The 19,982-nt window shown below is 44.0% G+C and overlaps 1 protein-coding gene across 3 annotated transcripts in view; it reads left to right on the forward strand.

Annotated features, from left to right (window-relative positions):
- Window positions 1-1,680: 1,680 nt before the first annotated feature.
- The window catches only part of SLC24A3 (solute carrier family 24 member 3), a gene marked incomplete at its 5' end in the record, with an annotated part of 170,946 nt that continues 152,644 nt past the window's right edge, over window positions 1,681-19,982 (forward strand). For 2 of the 3 annotated variants that reach the window (XM_081872738.1, XM_081872739.1), the window contains one exon: window positions 1,681-1,706. In XM_081872738.1, coding sequence (XP_081728864.1) covers window positions 1,688-1,706 — 19 coding nt within the window. Of the gene's footprint in view, window positions 1,707-2,382; window positions 2,543-19,982 lie in introns of those variants that run through there. The other variant, XM_081872737.1, reaches the window with a different exon arrangement.

Below are 19,982 nucleotides of genomic sequence, written 5' to 3' on the forward strand. Positions count from 1 at the left end.
GACCGGCCCACGGCTGAAAAAGGTTGCTGACCCCTGCCTTAGATGATGATTTTGTACCACTGACAGTGGGTTCTGAATATAATCTCGTGGGTTGTTAATATTTAAATAGCAAGAGGGCTATAAAAAGCTTCTATGAATATAGATGTTATGCTGAATATTTTAAAGACAGGCTTTAACCATCGGTTGGCAAGCACTGCTTCCTATGGTGTCTTTTTAAATTGCGGTGGATCCCTGAGGAAGAAATGCTGCCTGAAACACGTTGAGGGAATGTGTTTAGAAAAACTTGGAAGAAAAAGGAACTATAACAAACAACAACTTTGATTTACTGCCTTCTCAGTGTGTTTCTGAGCACAATTCAAAGTGTTGGTGCTGATTTTTAAAGCCCCAAACAGTCTCAGCCCGTATACCTCAAGGAGCGTCTCCCGCCATCACTCAGCCCAGACACTGAGGTCCTCCTCCAATGGCCTTCTGGCAGTTCCCTCCCTGGGAGAAGCGAGGTTACAGGGAACCAGGCAGAGGGTAGCGGTAGCCCTCCCTGTGGAACGCCCTCCCATCAGATGTCAAGGAAATAAACAACTATCTGACTTTTAGAAGACATCTGAAAGCAGCCCTATTTAGGGAAGCTTTAATGTTTGATGCTTTATTATGTTTTATATAAATATATAATATTATTATGTTTTATATAATAAGCTGTAAGCTCCCCAGAGTGGCTAGGGAAACCCAGCCAGATGGGTGGGGAATCAGAATCATCATCACCATCATCATCCTCTACTCAAGATGCTGATGTCAATGAATCCATATTGATAATTTCTCATGTTTTATTCATATCAAAATCCAGTTTCAAGGTGTCAGTATTCCATCTTTGTGTCTGAGGCTTCCTTATCCACCCTATTTTTCCAAGAGGAAAACCCATGCCCGCCCTGTGGAGACAGGCTGGTCCGAGCCATTAGGTTGCTCCAGGAACCTGCTGCAGCGTGTGACTGCAGCTGCAGGACCCCCTGGGACAGCATGGAGGATGCTAAGGAGCAACCGCCAGCTCTGTGAGAGTTGACACCCCACATCCTCTTTGCCACTGCAAGGCAATCCAGCCATACCACTTAGATCCCCTGCCTGTTTCACGGGTAATGTTAGGGGCTGCCCAGGTGGTCCTGGGTCTTTTGTTCTTGACCCTTCCTGCTCTGTTTTAATAGATCGCTAAAAATATTTTTATATCTTGATTTTAGTCTGTGAATCGCCCTGAGACCCCGGGAATAGGGCAGTATATAAATTCTAATTCTAACAATAATAATAATATACATATTTATAAATACTGCCTGGGTGCAGTGCTAGTGAGACTTCCACCCTCCAGCCATGTTGATGCAAATTGTATGCAAATCTGTGCCCTGAGCCTGTGCTCCCCCTCATTTACACCCCCACCAACATCCCCCGCTGTTTCATGTAATATTCCTCAAAGAATAGACACATCTCTTGGATCTGCTTGTGCCAGTTGTACAGCCCTGATCTGGAGGGAAGGAAATCTTACCTTGTAAAAAAATCGCTCGCTCTCGGGGTTTTCCCCCCAATGGCCAATGCAGAATTCATAAAATGAAATGTTTTAAGGGCTCAGCTTTGCCACCTTTACCACACCTGTTTAGCGGGGAGAGGGGGTCACCAGGGCTCTCTCCGGACTGGTTCACACGTGCAGCTGATGACAGCAACATCAGACGGTGCGTGAACGAGCCAAACCTGATCTAACACCACGGACAGAATTCTTGGATCTCCACTGCCCACTTGCCCTTTCCCGAGCGGAACACTGGTGGGCCGAGCGTTCACACGTTCAGCCGCCCGCCGCCCCCAAATGGCGAGCGAGCAAGGCGTGTAGCGGGGTTGCGAGGGGAAAGGGGCGCCCCGGGACGCCTCCCGTCTCGGTCCGAAATCCACCAGGGGCCGGGGCCAGCCAGGGCGCGCGGGGGACACATTCTGGCTGCCGGCACTTGGGGTCCCCCAAGCTCGGCCCGGCGCTGCTCCATCTGCCAGGGCGGGAAGGAGACCAGCGCTAAGCTCTCGGCCAGGAGCTGCGGCGGAGGCTGCGCTTGCCAGACGCCGAGGAGGAGGCGGAGCGACGGGCGAGCCCCCCCCCCCGACCCCCGTCTCTCGGTCGGGGCTGCCGGGCCGGCCCAGCGCTCGCCCCCGCCGCGGAGCCCGGCCCAGGGCGCAGCGCCTCGCCCCCGCCGCCGCCCCCGCCGCCGCGCCGCCTGGCGCTCTCCTCCCGGCCGCGGCGCGGGGAGGGAGGGAGGCGGCGCCGAGGCGAGGCGGCACTGCTGGTCGCTCCGGGCGGGCAGGCAGGCAGGCAGCGGCGCTTGTGGGCTGGCGCTCCTGGCCGGCGCGGCGGGTCGGGCCGAGATGCTGCTGCCGAGCAAGAGCCCCGCTCGCCGGCGGAGGAGGGAGCGGCTGGCCGGCCAGCTGGGGCTCCTGGCCTCGCTGCTGCTGCTGCTGCTGCTGCTGCTGCTGCTGGCGGGCGCCTTGGGGGGCCAGCGGGCGGCGCGCCCGGACGTCGCGGCCGGTGAGTGGGGGGCTCTGGGGGCCGGGCGGGCGGGCGGGCGGGGTCCCGGCGGCGAGAGGCTCCCCCTCCAGAGACGCCCCCCATCTCGCTTGCCCTCCCTGGCGGGCGCGGGGCTCCTGCCCGGATTCGCCCTTCCGCCGGAGAGCGAGCGGCGGTCCCCTTCCGGCTGCGCCTTCAGCTTCCCGGCGCCTCCATTCCCCGCGTGCTGGGAGCGGAGTCCTCTGCCCCGCGGCTTCTGCCTCTGCCAGCCCCGAAGGGGGCTGTGGAGGGACAGCCTTCTCTGGGGCTGGAGAGAGGGAAAGACGACCCCGCCGTCCAAGAGGCGAGGTGGCAATCTCAGGGGGACAGATTTGGGGCAGACCGGACCCATGTGCCTCCCCGAAGAACAGCCCCCATTCCTTGCCCCCTGGCCTGCGCCCCATGTGGATGACGCTGGGTGGGAGGCGAGTCTCCATTGGGGTTTCCACCTGAACTGAAATCTCTTGAGCCGGTCCTGCCAAGTCTACCTTTCTCCCCACTGGCTAATTGTGAAAAGTAGTGTACAGAAAAGGCAGGATTTGGCTGGGATCACAGTACAGTAGTTTCCGTGGCACACCTACGGCTGGGTTGGACAGCGGCCAGCCTGCATATACCCCCATTCAAACAAGGGCCCAGGTATGTGATTTGATACATGTTTTTAAGGTGCCTACAAATATACCTGGGGAAGCCAAGCTGTCTTGTACAGAGTCAGCCAAACAATCCGTCTAGCTGAGCATTGTTGGCACTGACGGAGGTGGCTCTCCAGGCAGGGATCTTTCCCATTCCTACCTGGGGGGCCCCCAGTGCTTGCCAGTCTAGCAGAGTTCAAAGGTGGGCAAATTAAAAGGGCCTCCAATGCCGGTCGGTCTTAAAGCGCAAGCAATTTCATGTGGGCACTGGTGGATCCTTTGGGGTACCTGGCCCCAAACTATTCGAGGCCTTAAAACTCGCACTTTGAACTGGGGCCAGAAATGCACTGGTGCAGCTGGCATAGAATAGGCATAATATGTTCTAATCACCTGGTCCCAACAAGCACACGAAGGGATGCATTTGCACCAGGTGAGATTTCTGGATCGTCTTTAAAGCTGGCCCGTTGTGAAGTGCATGGCTGCATGGCTGCAGCTGTGCCCACACTCCAGCCTAAGATGGTAAAAGTCACTCCTGAATGCTGCCTGCACAGGTCTTGAATCCAGAAGTAACCCCCTCCCCCCGCAAATGTGGTCCTTCAGATGGAGTGGATTCCCCTCCAGAGCCAGTGACACCTCTTCATCCAGATCAGCCAGTTTCCCTGCCCATAGCACCTCTGCCTAGATTAAGTGTCAGCATATTCACCCTCATCCATCCCAAACCCGCCTCCAGACACCTGTCTGTTCAAGAGTGTCACTGCCTCCCTGCAAAAGGTGAAAGAGAGTCCACCCCACAGGCTGCAGTTAATGGAAGCAAACTTTTCTCCTCTATAACTGACAACCTGTCAGTTTCAGGGGGCCACTTTTCAGAGCCAGCCTCCATTGGTGAATGTGGGTTACTGTTCTGTGTTGTGGCAGCAGCTGGACATTTTCTGGAGTTGCAAATGTTACTGTTTAGCTACAGTTGCATAACTCTAGTGGAAAGGCTGTTCATTAGATTTCTTTTGTAATCTCCTCTGTTGGATTTTGTGAAGGGAAAGGCTTTTTGCAATGTACCACCTACCTTTGTGCAAAGGAAAATCCCTCTGGCTTCAGCTATTGTCTATTTCTTCAATACAATGAGAGTCACTGACTCAGTGCACAGTTCTGGATTTTTGTAGGAAGATAATGAAATGTTTGGCTTTGGGAAAGTGAACTGACTGACAGTTTAATATCTTCATGTTGCAGTAGGATACTATCAAGCAATGCTGGAGATATGTTAAGAGGATTTTTTTAAAAAAAGAAGATATACAATCACTTTGATGGCTGAGGGACCCATGCTTAATTTCAGACACCTTTTGATTCTTCTTTCCAGTCACAACCACAAAATGTATTGAACATGAACATGCTATCTGCCAAATCCTGGCATGCAATCCATACTTGCATTGAAAATTAGGAACACAGAATCATAGAATCCTAGAGTTGGGAGAGACCACAAGGGCCATCGAGTCCAACCCCCTGCCAAGCAGGAAACACCATCAGAGCACTCCTGACATATGGTTGTCAAGCCTCTGCTTAAAGACCTCCAAAGAAGGAGACTCCACCACACTCCTTGGCAGCAAATTCCACTATCGAACAGCTCTTACTGTCAGGAAGTTCTTCCTAATGTTTAGGTGGAATCTTCTTTCTTGTAGTTTGGAACCATTGCTCCGTGTCCGCTTCTCTGGAGCAGCAGAAAACAACCTTTCTTCCTCCTCTTTGTGACATCCTTTTATATATTTGAACATGGGTATCATATCACCCCTTAACCTCCTCTTCTCCAGGCTAAACATGCCCAGCTCCCTTAGCCGTTCCTCATAAGGCATTGTTTCCAGGCCTTTGACCATTTTGCTTGCCCTCCTCTGGACACGTTCCAGTTTGTCAGTGTCCTTCTTGAACTGTGGTGCCCAGAACTGGACACAGTTGAGGTCTGACCAGAGCAGAATACAGTGGCACTATTACTTCCCTTGATCTAGATGCTATACTCCTATTGATGCAGCCCAGAATTGCATTGGCTTTTTTAGCTGCCGCGTCACACTGTTGGCTCATGTCAAGTTTGTGGTCAACCAAGACTCCTAGATCCTTTTCACATGTACTGCTCTCAAGCCAGGTGTCACCCATCTTGTATTTGTGCCTCTCATTTTTTTTGCCCAAGTGCAATACTTTACATTTCTCCCTGTTAAAATTCATCTTGTTTGTTTTGGCCCAGTTCTCTAATCTGTCAAGGTCGTTTTGAAGTGTGATCCTGTCCTCTGGGGTGTTAGCCACCCCTCCCAGTTTGGTGTCATCTGCAAATTTGATCAGGATACCCTTGAGTCCATCATCCAAGTCGTTGATAAAGATGTTGAATAAGACCGGGCCCAAGACAGAACCCTGTGGCACCCCACTAGTCACCCTTCTCCAGGATGAAGAGGAACCATTGATGAGCACCCTTTGGGTTTGGTCAGTCAGCCAGTTACAAATTCACTGAGTGGTAGCATAGTCAAGTCCGCATTTTACCAGCTTCTTTACAAGAATATCATGGGGCACCTTGTCAAATGCCTTGCTGAAATCAAGGTAGGCTACATCCACTGCGTTCCCTTCATCTACCAGGGTTGTAATTCTGTCAAAAAACGAGATCAAGTTAGTCTGACATGACTTATTTTGCTGACTATTGGTGATCACAGCATTCCTTTCTAGGTGCTCACAGACTGTTTGCTTAATGATCTGCTCCAGAATCTTCCCTGGTATTGATGTCAGACTGACTGGGCGGTAATTATTTGGGTCCTCTCTTTTCCCCTTTTTGAAAATAGGGACAACATTTGCCCTCCTCCAGTCTGCTGGGACTTCGCCTGTTCTCCAGGAATTCTCAAAGATGACTGCCAGTGGTTCTGAGATCACATCTGCCAGTTCTTTTAATACTCTTGCTGGGGATGTGTAAGGCTAATCTACAACTGCACAAATAATAGCTGCAGTGATACAATAGAGTACTGTATACAGTCCATATTGATTTATAAAAGGGTTATTTGTACAAGGAAGGTTCATATACCCCTGCACATGCAAGAAACATTCAAGGGGGGCATGTGAGACAGTCCTTCCTTCTGATGCTGATGTGCCTGGTGGCCCCATAGAGCCCCTTCTCCCATTCATCAGATTGGCAGATTTGGGGGTATGGCTGCCATGTGTGGTGGAGGGAGGGCTAGCCCACAGAGCCCCAACCCCTTTTGTTTGTTTCTTGAATGTAGCAGGTAGAGTACACATGCCATCTGAAAACCCTTGAAATTACCAGGAAATGAAGCTTGCATTCTGCAAGCACAGATGATGTTTCTATCTACGTCCTGTCGTCCCCTTCTTCTTGTGCCCTCCATCTTTCCCAACACCAGGGTCTTTTCCAGGGAGTCTTCTCTTCTCATGAGGTGGCCAAAGTCTTGGAGCCTCAGCTTCAGGATCTGTCCTTCCAGTGAAGACTCAGGGCTGATTTCCTTCAGAATGGATAGGTTTGATCTTCTTGCAGTCCATGGGACTCTCAAGAGTCTCCTTCACCACCATAAGTCAAAAGCATCAATTCTTCGGCGATCAGCCTTCTTTATGGTCCAGCTCTCACTTCCATACATCACAACTGGGAAAACCATAGCTTTAACAATATGGACCTTTGTCAGCAAGGTGATGTCTCTGCTTTTTAAGATGCTTTCTAGGTTTGTCATTGCTTTTCTCCCAAGAAGCAGGCGTCTCTTAATTTCGTGGCTGCTGTCACCATCTGCAGTGATCATGGAACCCAAGAAAGTAAAATCTCTCACTGCCTCCATTTCTTCCCCTTCTATTTTCCAGGAGGTGATGGCCATGATCTTCGTTTTTATTATGTTGAGCTTCAGACCATATTTTGTGCTCTCCTCTTTCACCCTCATTAAAAGGTTATTTAATTCCTCCTCGCTTTCTGCCATCAAGGTTGTGTCATCTGCATATCTGAGGTTGTTGATATTTCTTCCGGCAATCTTAATTCCGGTTTGGGATTCATCCAGCCCAGCCTTTCACATGATGAATTCTGCATATAAGTTAAATAAGCAGGGAAACAATATACAGCCTTGTCATACTCCTTTCCCAATTTTGAACCAATCAGTTGTTCCATATCCAGTGCTAACTGTAGCTTCTTGTCCCACATAGAGATTTCTCAGGAGACAGATGAGGTGATCAGGCACTTCCATTTCTTTAAGAACTTGCCATAGTTTGCTGTGGTCGACACAGTCAAAGGCTTTTGCGTAGTCAATGAAACAGAAGTAGATGTTTTTCTGGAACTCTCTAGTTTTCTCCATAATCCAGTGCATGTTTGCAATTTGGTCTCTGGTTCCTCTGCCCCTTCGAAATCCAGCCTGCACTTCTGGGAGTTCTCGGTCCACATACTGCTTAAGCCTGCCTTGTAGAATTTTAAGCATAACCTTGCTAACATGTGAAATGAGTGCAATTGTGCGGTAGTTGGATCATTCTTTGGCATTGCCCTTCTTTGGGATTGGGATGTAGACTGATCTTCTCCAGTCCTCTGGCCACTGCTGAGTTTTCCAGTATATGGTTCGGAATAATATTTAGGATAAAGTTTATGTAATCTTTTAAGACACTAACTATAATGCCATTGAGACTTGATGAGGTATCAACTTACACATAAGAACATGCACATTTGCAGATTTTATTTGGCCCATTCTATCCCAAATCAAACTCAACTAAATAAAGTAAACATGTGCTTCAGTCTTTGAAACCTCCATAGCTATTGATTATAACAGCTCCAACTTTATTTCATTGAAATGAGTCTTCCCTAATGGGTGTCTCAGTTACTATGCGGTGTGTTAGATTCAGACAAACCCCAGATCTCAAGACGAAGCAGGAGGCCTTAGAGATATTTTGAGTTTGTCAGAGGTGATGCAACATCTCTACAATGTTGGTGTGAGACAAAGAAGGGACCCCAAAGAGATCCAGGCATCAAAATAATGCTACAGAGAAGCATCTGCTGAACCTTTAAGCTTTACCCTAATGCCATAACACCAGGGTGCAATGATAGTGGAAAGGAGAGCAAACACCAAAGCGGAGATAGGATGTGAAGGAAAAGCTCTGCTGTAGCTCACAGGGGTGTCTTGTAATCGAAGGGAATGCCTGGGCCATTGCTCTCCAATCTCAGTGTTTCACAGAGAATGGAGCAGATTTGTGAGAATGAAACTTATATCTCTAAGCTTCTGGAAGATGCCAGGTTGAGGAGATGGCGAGAGAGCTCCTCTGTGATTATGATTAGTGGGAATTTTTTTTTTAACCTAGAAAATGAACCCCTTCTAGTATTTCTCACCTCAAAATCAACTTTAAAGGTGCCTAACACAAAACCCCCTTGATTTATTTTTTTGCAGCGTGGCAGGTTTCTTACCCAAAGATACAACTGTGATGTTTTCCAACCAATTGCCCACAAATCCCATGTGGAGATCAAGCAATTTCTTTTGCTTTTTTAAAGGAATATTTTTATTAACTTTTACATTTCAAATTAGACATCTTTTATTATACCATGTGTTCATTAACTTCACTCTCTCCCCTTCCAAGGTTCATTTGACTTATCCACCATTCCTGCATATTTTAATATATCTAATTTAGTTTCCCTATCTTACATCAGTTCAAAATATACTGTTGAATTACTTTAATACTGCCAGTATTTTTAACTGTGCACAATTTTTTTCAATAACTCGACAAAAAAAAAATTCAATTCTTCTTTAAATATCTGTTCTTCTTGTTCTGTTATTCTACTTGTTAGACCTGCTAATTCTGCATATTCTATCATCTTAAATTGCCAGTCTTCCTTACTAGTGACCTCTCTCACTTTCCATTTTTGGGCTAACAAAATCTGAGCAACTGTTGTTGAATATGTGAATAAGTTCTTCTGACTCCTGGGAACCTTAATCAGAACAATTCCTAACAGAAATGCTTCTGGTTTTTTTTTTTTTGGGGGGGGGGAGTTCTTTTAAATATTTTTGTTCATCTCATTATATATCATTGCCCAATATACTTTCACTTTTTTGCATGTCCACCATATATGGAAAAAAGTTTCTTCTATTTCTTTGCATTTCTAACATAAGTCCAATTCCACATTATACATCTTAACCAATCTAATCTAAGTTAAATACTATCTATGGATCATTTTCATATAATTCTCTTTCAGTGTGTAGCATGCAGTAAATTTCAGATCTTTCTTCCATTAGCTAAAGTGGTGCTTCAGGTTAAGAACAGTTTTAGGTTAAGAACAGACCTCCAGACCGAAATAAGTTCTTAACCCGAGGTACCACTTTATTTTAAAGCAATTTCTTTTGCACCCACCTCCAACGGGGTGCTTGCAAGAAACTGCAGCTGGAAATTGGTAACCTTGCTAGCAAATTTAATCCAATTATGAAAAGAAAGTATAGATAATTCCTTCTTAGAAGAAAACCCATATTTTACAGATATCCAGCACAAATGCCCTTGAATCTGTTTGCCTGTAATCTGGCAGGCTTTATCTCTGAAGGATTCTACTATGCCTTCAAATTTTGCCCTCTTTGGGTGTGGGGAACAAAATAGACTTGGACTTCTGAGCTGAATCTGGCAACCTCCAAACTGGTCAGCTCAATTGGGTTGCTTTACAAAGTGCTGAGTTGGGGTCGGTGCCCATGCCTATCAGATCATAAGGTATTGTGGAATGTTTATGTACATTCCAGTTGCTCAAAAGATTTTAAAACTCCACAGTAGTTCCCAAGGCCGAGGGATAAGGCAGTGTGCTGTTGGTGGAAAAGAAAGAAGCAGAGAAAGGACTAGGGAACACAATCCCAGTGTTGGTCAGCTGTGTCTGTATATTTCAGTAGTGTGAGCATATTAGTATTGCATGTAACAAGAGGTAAGACCACTCTGCAAACAAGTAGGTGAACATCAGACCTATTTGTCCATGCTTGAACTGCGGAACAGGGAGAGCAATTTAAGGATAAGAGCAATACCAGAAGTGGAAGAAGGCAACCTAGCTGAGTTTTTGACTAAAGAATTTTCCAAATTTTGGAGTTTAGAGGAAAAGGATTTTAAAATTGTTTCGGCTTTTAGGCTCGGAAGACTTCTAAAGAAAGAGAAGCCCAGAGACTGTTTGATAATACTGAGGTCAAAGGAGGAAAGGGATAAGATTTTGGGCCTACACTACGGAAAGTCACTGGACATTTTGGACAAAAGAATTGAGATCTACAAGGATATTCCTAAACAACTGCTAGATCTTAGATCTAACTATTTGGAGTTGACAAGACTACTAAGGAAGAATTCAATCATCTTTAGGTGGGAATTTCCTCAAGGACTATCTTTTACTTTTAGAGGGAAGAAGATCAAAATCAGAACATCGGAAGATAGAGATAAATTTCTGAACGTATACGGAGAGGACCTTCACAAAGGAATTGACCAACTTCCAGGGCCTGAAACACCAGAGGTACCTGCACCCTTGGACCCTGAAGATCCTCTGAATAAGATACCACCCCTTGAAAAATAACCAGATTTATTCAGGATGTCTCTGCAACTTTTGAGCTGGAACATTAATGGCTGCAACATCCCGGAAAAAAGGAGGAAAATTTTTCATATATTAAAAAAAGAACAATTGGATATTATCTGCTTACAAGAAACACATGTGACTAGGCTCCATAGAAAGGTGTTAATAAACAAAAGACTTGGTCAAGAATTCATATCTTCGGACAGAGTAAAGAAGCGAGGAGTGGTGATATATGCAAAAGAGAGCCTGTCACCTAAATTCTTATTCAAAGACGAACATGGAAGAATATTAGGAATTGAGATACAATATCAAGGAGAAAAGATTTTGATATTAGGAATTTATGCACCAAATGACGGGAAATCGGAATTTTACAAGAAGTTGCATGAGATTATGCTGGACTATCTGGACCACAACAACATCATTATGATGGGAGATATGAATGGGGTCGTATCGACAAACATGGATAAGTCACAAAATCAAAATGTTACAAAAGACGGCAGACTGCCAAAGACCTTTTTTGAAATGGCTGACAATATGGACTGGATTGACATTTGGAGAACTAAGAACCCCCTGGGAAGAGAGGGAACATTCTTCTCTGAAGCCCAACTGACTTGGACAAGAATCGACCAAATATGGATATCTAGAGGTCTGGCACCCAAGGTCAGAAAAGTGGAAATCTGCCCAAAGACCTGCTCCGACCATAATGCGCTGAAGATGGATATGACATTTTTGCCAACCGGCTCCTTTAGATGGAAGATGAATGATAGCTTGTTTAGAGATCAGGAGATTGTCAAGAAGGCCCAAAAAACTCTAAAGGATTATTTTGAAATAAATATGAACACTACGGTGGAAAAAAGAACTATCTGGGACGCAAGCAAAGCTGTGATGAGGGGGTTCTTGATACAACAGAACACTGTAAAGAAAAGAACACAAAATGAAAGGAAGGATAAGATTTTGCAGAAAATCAAAGAATTGGAGAAGAAATTAAGATCAAATCCGAAGTCACAGCCGATTCTGAGAGAAATTAAACTGTATCAAGCTCAATATTCCAAATTGATAAATCAAGAAATAGAATGGAAGATTAAATTAATGAAACAAAAAACTTTTGAATCGGCAAACAAATGTGGGAAACTGCTAGCCTGGCAGTTGAAGAAGAGACAGAAACTAAATACAGTTACAAACCTAGAAATTGAAGGAAGAAATATCCAGAACCCCATGGAAATTAGAAAGTGCTTCCAGAGATACTTTAAAAAATTATACACTCAAGGGCCGCAAGATGAGGTTGAGATTAAACAATTTTTGGAAAGAAATGGACTAACAAAGTTGTCACAAAAAAACAGATTAATCCTGAACAACAAAATAACACAGCAAGAGATTGAACAAGCTATCCAGAACATGCAATTGGGCAAATCTCCAGGGCCAGACGGTCTGACCTCCAAGTATTATAAGACATTAAAAGACTATCTGATCCAACCATTGATGGAGGTCTGTAATGAAATTATGGAAGGGAAGAAGGCGCCGGAATCGTGGAAGGAAGCTTTTATCACATTGATACCAAAATCTGAAGCTGAAAAGACACAACTTAAAAACTATCGTCCCATCTCCCTTCTGAATGTGGATTACAAAATATTTGCAGACATTTTGGCAAGTAGATTTAAAAGAGTTCTTAATGAAGTAATTCATAAAGACCAGGCAGGCTTTCTCCCAGGCAGACATATGTTTGCAAATACTAGGAACATTATTGACGTTTTGGAACTTTTGCAAACAGATATAAATACAAAAGCAGTGTTAATTTTTATAGACGCGGAGAAGGCCTTTGACAATATTTCTTGGAAATTTATGAAGGGAAATTTGAATGAAATGGGAGTGGGACGGGGGTTTGAGAATGGGATTGACGCAATATATTCAGAACAAAAGGCTAAACTAATAGTTAACAATGTGGTCACAGAAGAGTTCAAAATTGAAAAAGGAACACGACAAGGCTGCCCGATTTCCCCTTTGTTATTTATTTCGGTTCTGGAGGTGCTCTTGAACTTGATCAGAGGGGACCGGTTGGTGGAAGGGATTCAGGTCGGAGCGAAACAATACAAATTGAAAGCTTTTGCAGATGACCTAGTTTTGACTCTGCAGGAGCCAGAATCTAGTACGAAAAGAGTATTACAACTGATACAGGATTTTGGTCGGGTGGCAGGATTTAAATTAAATAAACAGAAAACTAAAGTGTTGGGAAAAAATTTGACAGATATAGAGTCGGAAAGGTTTCAGAGAGAAACAGAACTAACTATGGTTAAAAAAGTAAAATACCTAGGGGTAAACATAACAGCAAAAAACCTGAGTCTATTTAAGGATAATTATGAAAAATGTTGGTCTGAAATTAAGAGAGACTTGGATAGTTGGACAAAATTGAAGCTTTCTTTGCTAGGCCGAATTGCTGCTATCAAGATGAATGTATTGCCAAAAATGTTGTTTTTGTTTCAAACATTACAGATCGTGGACAAAACGGAGTGCTTCCGGAAGTGGCAGAAAGATATATCCAGATTTGTCTGGCAGGGCAAAAAGCCCAGAATTAAGTTTAAGATATTAACAGATGCGAAAGAAAGAGGGGGCTTTGCCCTGCCAGACTTAAAGTTGTACTATGAAGCCGCAGCTTTTTGCTGGCTAAAAGACTGGCTACTTCTCGAAGACACTGACGTGTTGGACTTGGAAGGTTTTAACAATGCTTTTGGTTGGCATGCATACCTATGGTATGACAAAGTTAAGATCAATAAGGCCTTTAAGAACCATATTGTCAGGAAAGCAGTGTTTAATGTCTGGACAAAATACAAAGACTTACTGGAAAATAAAACTCCAAGGTGGCTCTCACCTCTGGAGGCTAAGGCCCTAAAAAGACCCAATATGGAGGCTAAATGGCCAAAATATTGGGAAATATTAGAAAAAGATGGAGACAATTGGAAATTGCAGAGTTTAGAGAAAATGAAGGATAAGGTGCGAGACTGGTTACATTATGCTCAGATTAAAGAAGTTTTTAAAAATGATAAAAAGTTAGGGTTCCAGGTGGAGAAATCGAAGTTAGAAACTGAATTGTTAGAACCAAAGACTAAGGTATTATCTAGAATGTATAACTTGCTGTTAAAATGGAATACACAAGACGAAATGGTTAAATCGGTTATGATAAAATGGGCACAGGACATTGGGCATAACATTATGTTTGAGGACTGGGAAAGGTTGTGGACCACGGGGCTGAACTTCACCGCATGTAATGCTCTGAAGGAAAATGTAATGAAAATGATATATAGATGGTACATGACCCCAGTTAAACTTGCCAAAATATACCATTCGTCTGATAATAAATGTTGGAAATGTAAAGAAAACGAAGGAACATTCTTTCACCTCTGGTGGACATGCCCTAAGGTGAAGGTCTTCTGGGAAATGATATATAATGAGCTGAAAAAGGTATTTAAGTATACCTTCACTAAGAAACCAGAGGCCTTCCTTCTGGGTATTGTCGGCCAGAAGGTGTTAAAGAAGGACCGAACATTCTTTATGTATGCAACAACGGCAGCAAGGATACTCATCGCAAAAAACTGGAAAACTCAAGATCTACCCACACTGGAAGAGTGGCAGATGCAACTGATGGACTATATGCAACTGGCCGAGATGACAGGCAGAATCCGTAACCTGGGAGAAGAGAAGATGGAGGAAGACTGGGAGAAATTCAAGAAGTATCTACAAAAACATTGTAATTTGGTTGAATGCTAAGAAGGATGCTAGATTATAAAAAACTGGCCACCACTAAATTAGATTTGAAATTTGATGATAAGTGAGACTAAAGAAAATAAAAAATTTTTTGGAAGAAGTGCTAGATTATATTTGAATGAGTGGACATGAGATTGTAAACAAGTTGATAATTTGTTTGGAAAAAACTTTTAACGATGTAAATGGGAGCGGGAGACGTGAGGAAGTCCAAAGAAGTGATGAAATTATGTCTGTGATAGAAGTAAGACTGTTTATTATTTGTGCATTTATATTTAAAAACTTTAATAAATATTTATAAAAAAAAAAAAGTATTGCATGTAAGTTGTGTATGTGAATGTAGATATGAAACGCACATCTACAAATTTCACGTCTCTTCACTTTGGGATTTTTGTGTAAAAAATGTGTTAAAGGCTAGTCTTCCTATCTTTCTTTGAAAACTGAGGCAATGATCCAGTCAAAGTTAAATGCATCCACATTTCATTGAATTTAGTTGGAGAAATGTAAGTACTTGTTTAATTTTTCCCATTTAAACAAATAAAATAAAAATGCTTATCTTTGGCTGGGCTTCTTTGATGTTCTTTGCTACATTGTTTTTCCCCCTCTCTCAAAGTTATTGTACAAGCCTTCCAGTCTAAGAGAAGAATCTAGGGTTAGAAAAGTCAGGGATAAAAGCATGGTTATAAATACACATAGATCACTTGTATCTGTGCAAAGGACTTCCCTTATGAAAGATGTGCAGAGTACTTTCTGTTTTTGTTAGTTACTTACTTTACTACTACTGAATTGCAGCTATCTCTGGGGAAGGCCATGGAACACAGTGCATCAACACTACAAAGCCATTTCTAGATAAGGAAGAAATTCACTGATCTTTCGCCAACTATGTAGGGCAATGCTCTCTCTGATGTCTAGGTGGATTTTCCATGTACCGGCTCCCTGTAGTTTTCCCCATTTTGATGTCAAAAGATGTTTTAGGAATGAAGCAGAGGCAGGTGAGAATTCTGACCTTAGCTTGTGTAGGTTTTGTATTTTGATTCTCTGTGCTGTATAGGTTTTGATAGTTTTGGTTGAAGCCTTGTGTCTGTACTTTGCTAAATCTTACCTTCTAAGGACCAGGTCTTACAAGAGGATTTTAAGATAGGAGAGTTAGCCTACCAGCCTCCTGCATCTAAAACCAAGATAATGTAAGGAAAATTCATAAGGTGTCCACTTAAGCAGTTCTCAAACGAACAAACGGGTGGTGCTGGTGGGGTTTGGGCAGCTAGGCGGAGGCAGAAAAAGTTCAGCAGTAAGGCAAGAAACTCAAAATATTTGAGAAACACTGACCTACTCAAAAAAGCAGTTGTATTGGGAGTGACTTCAGGATCACCCTGTAACTAGAGCTCTTGTCACACTCCATGTGAACAACAGGCAGTAATGAGGGAGGGAGGCTAACAACTTTCTAATGAGTAGAATTGTCTAAACTAAGGATGTCTTATTAAAATGTGTTCGGCTTATTTTTAAATTCTTCAAATATTTCATCCTCATATCCCCTGATTGTTACCAAGTTTTTACTTGGTACGTTTGTAACAAGGGAATTGGCCCCAATGGTGGGAATTTCCCTCTTATGTTCTGTGGTCCAAGTTCTGACACCTATCCGCCTGTTGGTATACTTTTTCTAGGCTAAACTTGACCTGGTCCCATCAGTTGGCTTTGTAAAGTGTCCTATGACCCTTTATAGTTCTGAAGGGACTGCTCCTTTTACTTCCTGAGTCTTACAAAGATGCTGCTGTTGAGTCTTCCCAAGTTAATCATCTTGCTGTGGCAGGGTGATCTTCAGCACAAGAGTGGCCTTTGAGAAACTCCTATGGATGTCAGCCGCTGTTGCATGCAGGGGAGAGCGGAGTGCAGGGTGGAGACCAAGGGTGGGCAAGCTACCCCAGAAGGAGCACAGTGTGTCCCCTCACCAGAAGGAGCACAGTGTGTCCCCTCACCAGAGATGCTACCCTAACACTCCATACATGGCTTCGACTGGCTGGCCAAACCAAGCTAGGAGAAGGAAAACTCTGATCCTTAACCTCTGCTGCATTGTATCCTCAGCAGAAGGCTAAGGAGTAAACCCTGCACAAATCCTGGGTGGAGTCCCTGAGATCAGGCATCTCCAAAGTCTGTTTCGGGGGCCTAATCCGGCCCCCCGGTTGGTTTAATCCAGGCCCTGTGGCAGTTAGTTTCCTGGGGTAAAATCCTAAAAAAAACCTTGACAACTTCAATCCTAAAAAAAGCTGAAGATATTAAATATCTTTTGGATGATGGGTCTACTGATACTACACTGGCCGTGGCAAAGTTTCTTTCGGAAGTCAAAAGAAACAAAGGTCACCAAAACAAAATAAAAAAAAATTTTCTTTCCAGTAGCACCTTAAAGACCAACTGAGTTAGTTCTAGGTATGAGCTTTCGTGTGCACACGAAAGCTCATACCTAGAACTAACTCAGTTGGTCTTTAAGGTGCTACTGGAAAGAAAAAAATTTTTTATTTTGTTTTGACCATGGCAGACCAACACGGCTACCTATCTGTAAAAGGTCACCAAGCTTGAGACAAAACAAAATGACTGTCTCGGCTTCTCTCTCGTTTGTGGTTGGTCATATTCCTTCTTATCAAGTCTGCCAGATTTCCATAATTAAAAATAGGGCCCATAAAGTATTCCCGATCTTGTTTCACACTTCTTCCAAGTCCAAAGGCCCCAGAAACTTTGGTCCCCTACTGGCTCAATTTCATATCCCAAAAGTCATTTGATCCCCACATAGGGCGATCTCTCCACTTTTCATTTTCCAAATCAAGCCAGGCTCCCATCTCCAAAAACTGGCTTCTCCTAATTACAGTCATGTAAGGCCTCAACTTGTAATCCTCCAATTGTCTGTAGGGTTAAAGCTCCCCCTTGCATCACTTTAACAACAACTTTCTCCTTCTCTGCTTCTTCAATTTGTTCAATTGAGAAAGATTCTTGTGCCGGATTCTTGTCGACTTCTTTACTGATGCCTACTTTTGTTCCCAAAATATCAACGCTGGTAGCCATGGCATCTATCTGTTCATGCAGCTTTCCCAACAGATAAAATGTCCTATTCAATTCAAGCATGACCTTTTTCTCCGCCGACATCCTTGAAATGTCCAAGGTCAAAGCTAATTTCTCAGAGTTTTTATCTTTCCAGCTGCATTCTTATGACCATGTCCCAAAACTCCCTCTAGCGGAAAGCAGTCTATCAATACTTCCAGCACAGTCCCAAAAGTCTCAAAAGTAAATTAATAACAATTCCAGTTACCTTTCCTTCTTTTTAGACGTAAAAATGGACAATGGAAACAAAGTATTTCTTTGTATCTTAACAGCTAGCTATCAAATTTGACAGATGTCAAATTTGACAGATGTCAAACCTTTCTATTCACCATCGATGGGCTCCTCATGGACCTCTCCCGAGTTTGGAGACGTGACGCTTCAGTTCCTAAATTTTACCTTCTCCAGCAGGCTTCCCCTGCTTCCAAAAGGAGTGTAGATAATAGTTTCAATCAGTGAAGTTTTAATCCTTTACGTAGAGCTTTCCAAGACCTTAGTTAACAAACTCTTTGCTTCAGTCTATTTACAAAAGGGGGAGGTGGACTTCCTGTTTAGACCTTCCCCCGTTCCTTGCCAAATTAAATTGTTTTAAAAACCTAATTTCCCGTTCTACTCACGGGTTGTTGTTTGAAATCCAATTGTCCACAAGAAGAAGTCAGCGCTCTCCGGCAACGGCTGTGCGGCTTCACTCCGTAAAAATAGCGTTCGATTATATAAAAAAGGGGTTTCCCTGCGGGTGGGGGGGCGCTCCTGGTGTCAGCCGAATCCCACGTTCCCAGGCTTCCTCCGCCTGGAATTTTTAAGGGGTCTCCGCCTTCGCCGCGGCGGCAAGACCCGAATTTCACGGAGCGGGTTCCTCTTAGTCAGAGGAATTCCGCCATTGCCGATGGCGCTAACCCGGAAGTCCCTCACTTCATCAAATCTGGCCCTCTTTGAAAAAAGTTTGGACACCACTCCCTGAGATGGTTGGCTGCTTTCCGGCAACTCCTGCAGCCCAGCTGGTGCCAAATGTACTGCTCTGCTTTCCTTTGGACCACATCAGCCAGGCCGAGAGAGGGGAGTCTTGTCATATGGGCTGCCCAAGACCCCCATACACACTGCCTCAGCTTGTGTCCTGGAGAGGTCACTTCAGTGCTGCTAACACAGTAATTTGATTTCACCCTGGGATGTGCACTCCTTAGTGTTTCGTGACAGATGGACGCCAACAACAAATTGAAGAAAATTTATTGCACCACGTCTGGGTCTGGAGTCAAGGTCTGCTGTTGGCTGGAATGTGGCATGGGCTGAAGGAGTATAGCAGGTTCAGGGACCTGTGGCCCTCCAGATGTTGTTGGGCTACAGCTCCTATCATCCCTGATGCTAGCTGCGGCTGATGGGAGTTCGAATCCACCATCTGGCATCTATCATGGGGGTGGCATACCTAGTGTTCTGCTGGCACGGAGGGGCTCTCACCAATCCTAAAGCCCCTAAACCAGCATAACTCCAGAATAGGGATTGTGTGCTTCTAGTCAGCATATCGAATAACACTCCTTTTATGCAGTAAGGTTGTGAATTTTAATTACCAGGGATGCAACGGAGAGATATTGCACAGATTTCCATTTTAGGGCACAGAGCAAGCAAATTGGGTTCAGTTGGGAGGAATTTTCACTCACAGCTGTTAGTATCTGTTCTGTGACATGTGTTCGCTAAAAAAGCAGACACACATCAAGATTTTAAAGGAATTTGCAATGAAAAATGATGTCTTCATAAAGTATATATTACTTCCTAGCATCACTAAGGGTTATCTGTATGCTACAATAAAGTATTAACAATATTTCTGCACCAAGACGACACAAATCCTGCATAAAGAAAAGCTGATTTCTTCATACATTAGAATTTAAAAGCTGGACTCTCTGACTGGTAGTGATCCTCCCAGTCTCTCAAGCAGAAATATTGCATTGTCCTGCAACTGTTGATACTTAACAGGAGGTGGGACTGTCTACATTCAAAGGAAGGGCTCTGTCACTCATTCCTGCACACCTGAAGGAAATCAAGCAAATATGTCTGTTTATTCTGCACCATTTCTTCTAATTTTGCTAGTCCTGGAGAGAGGCATGAACTGCCCTGAGTGTGGTATAGAAGTTCAATAAATAATAAATAATGATAACTATTCACTAACCCCCTGCTCCTGTCCAGTTGAAATCTTACCTCTGACAATTCAGATGACAAAATCATCCCACGAAAATTGGAGGAAAGAATTGAAGGCTGCTCATTGCCTACCAGAATCCTCCTGATCATGGAAGTTAGATGAGCCAGTCCAATGCCATTGCCTGCTATAAAGGCTGCACTCCTTCTGTGACCCTTTGAAGCAAGTCATTACTCTGTCCTTGGCACTTCTAAATAGTTCCTTAGCTTGCTTCCCTGTTTATCTTCCTGCTTGGTAGAAAGAACTGGAATACAAGAGGGGGAG

Source organism: Podarcis erhardii, assembly GCF_964252035.2.
Source record: "Podarcis erhardii genome assembly, chromosome: 8".
Lineage (NCBI taxonomy): Eukaryota > Metazoa > Chordata > Lepidosauria > Squamata > Lacertidae > Podarcis > Podarcis erhardii.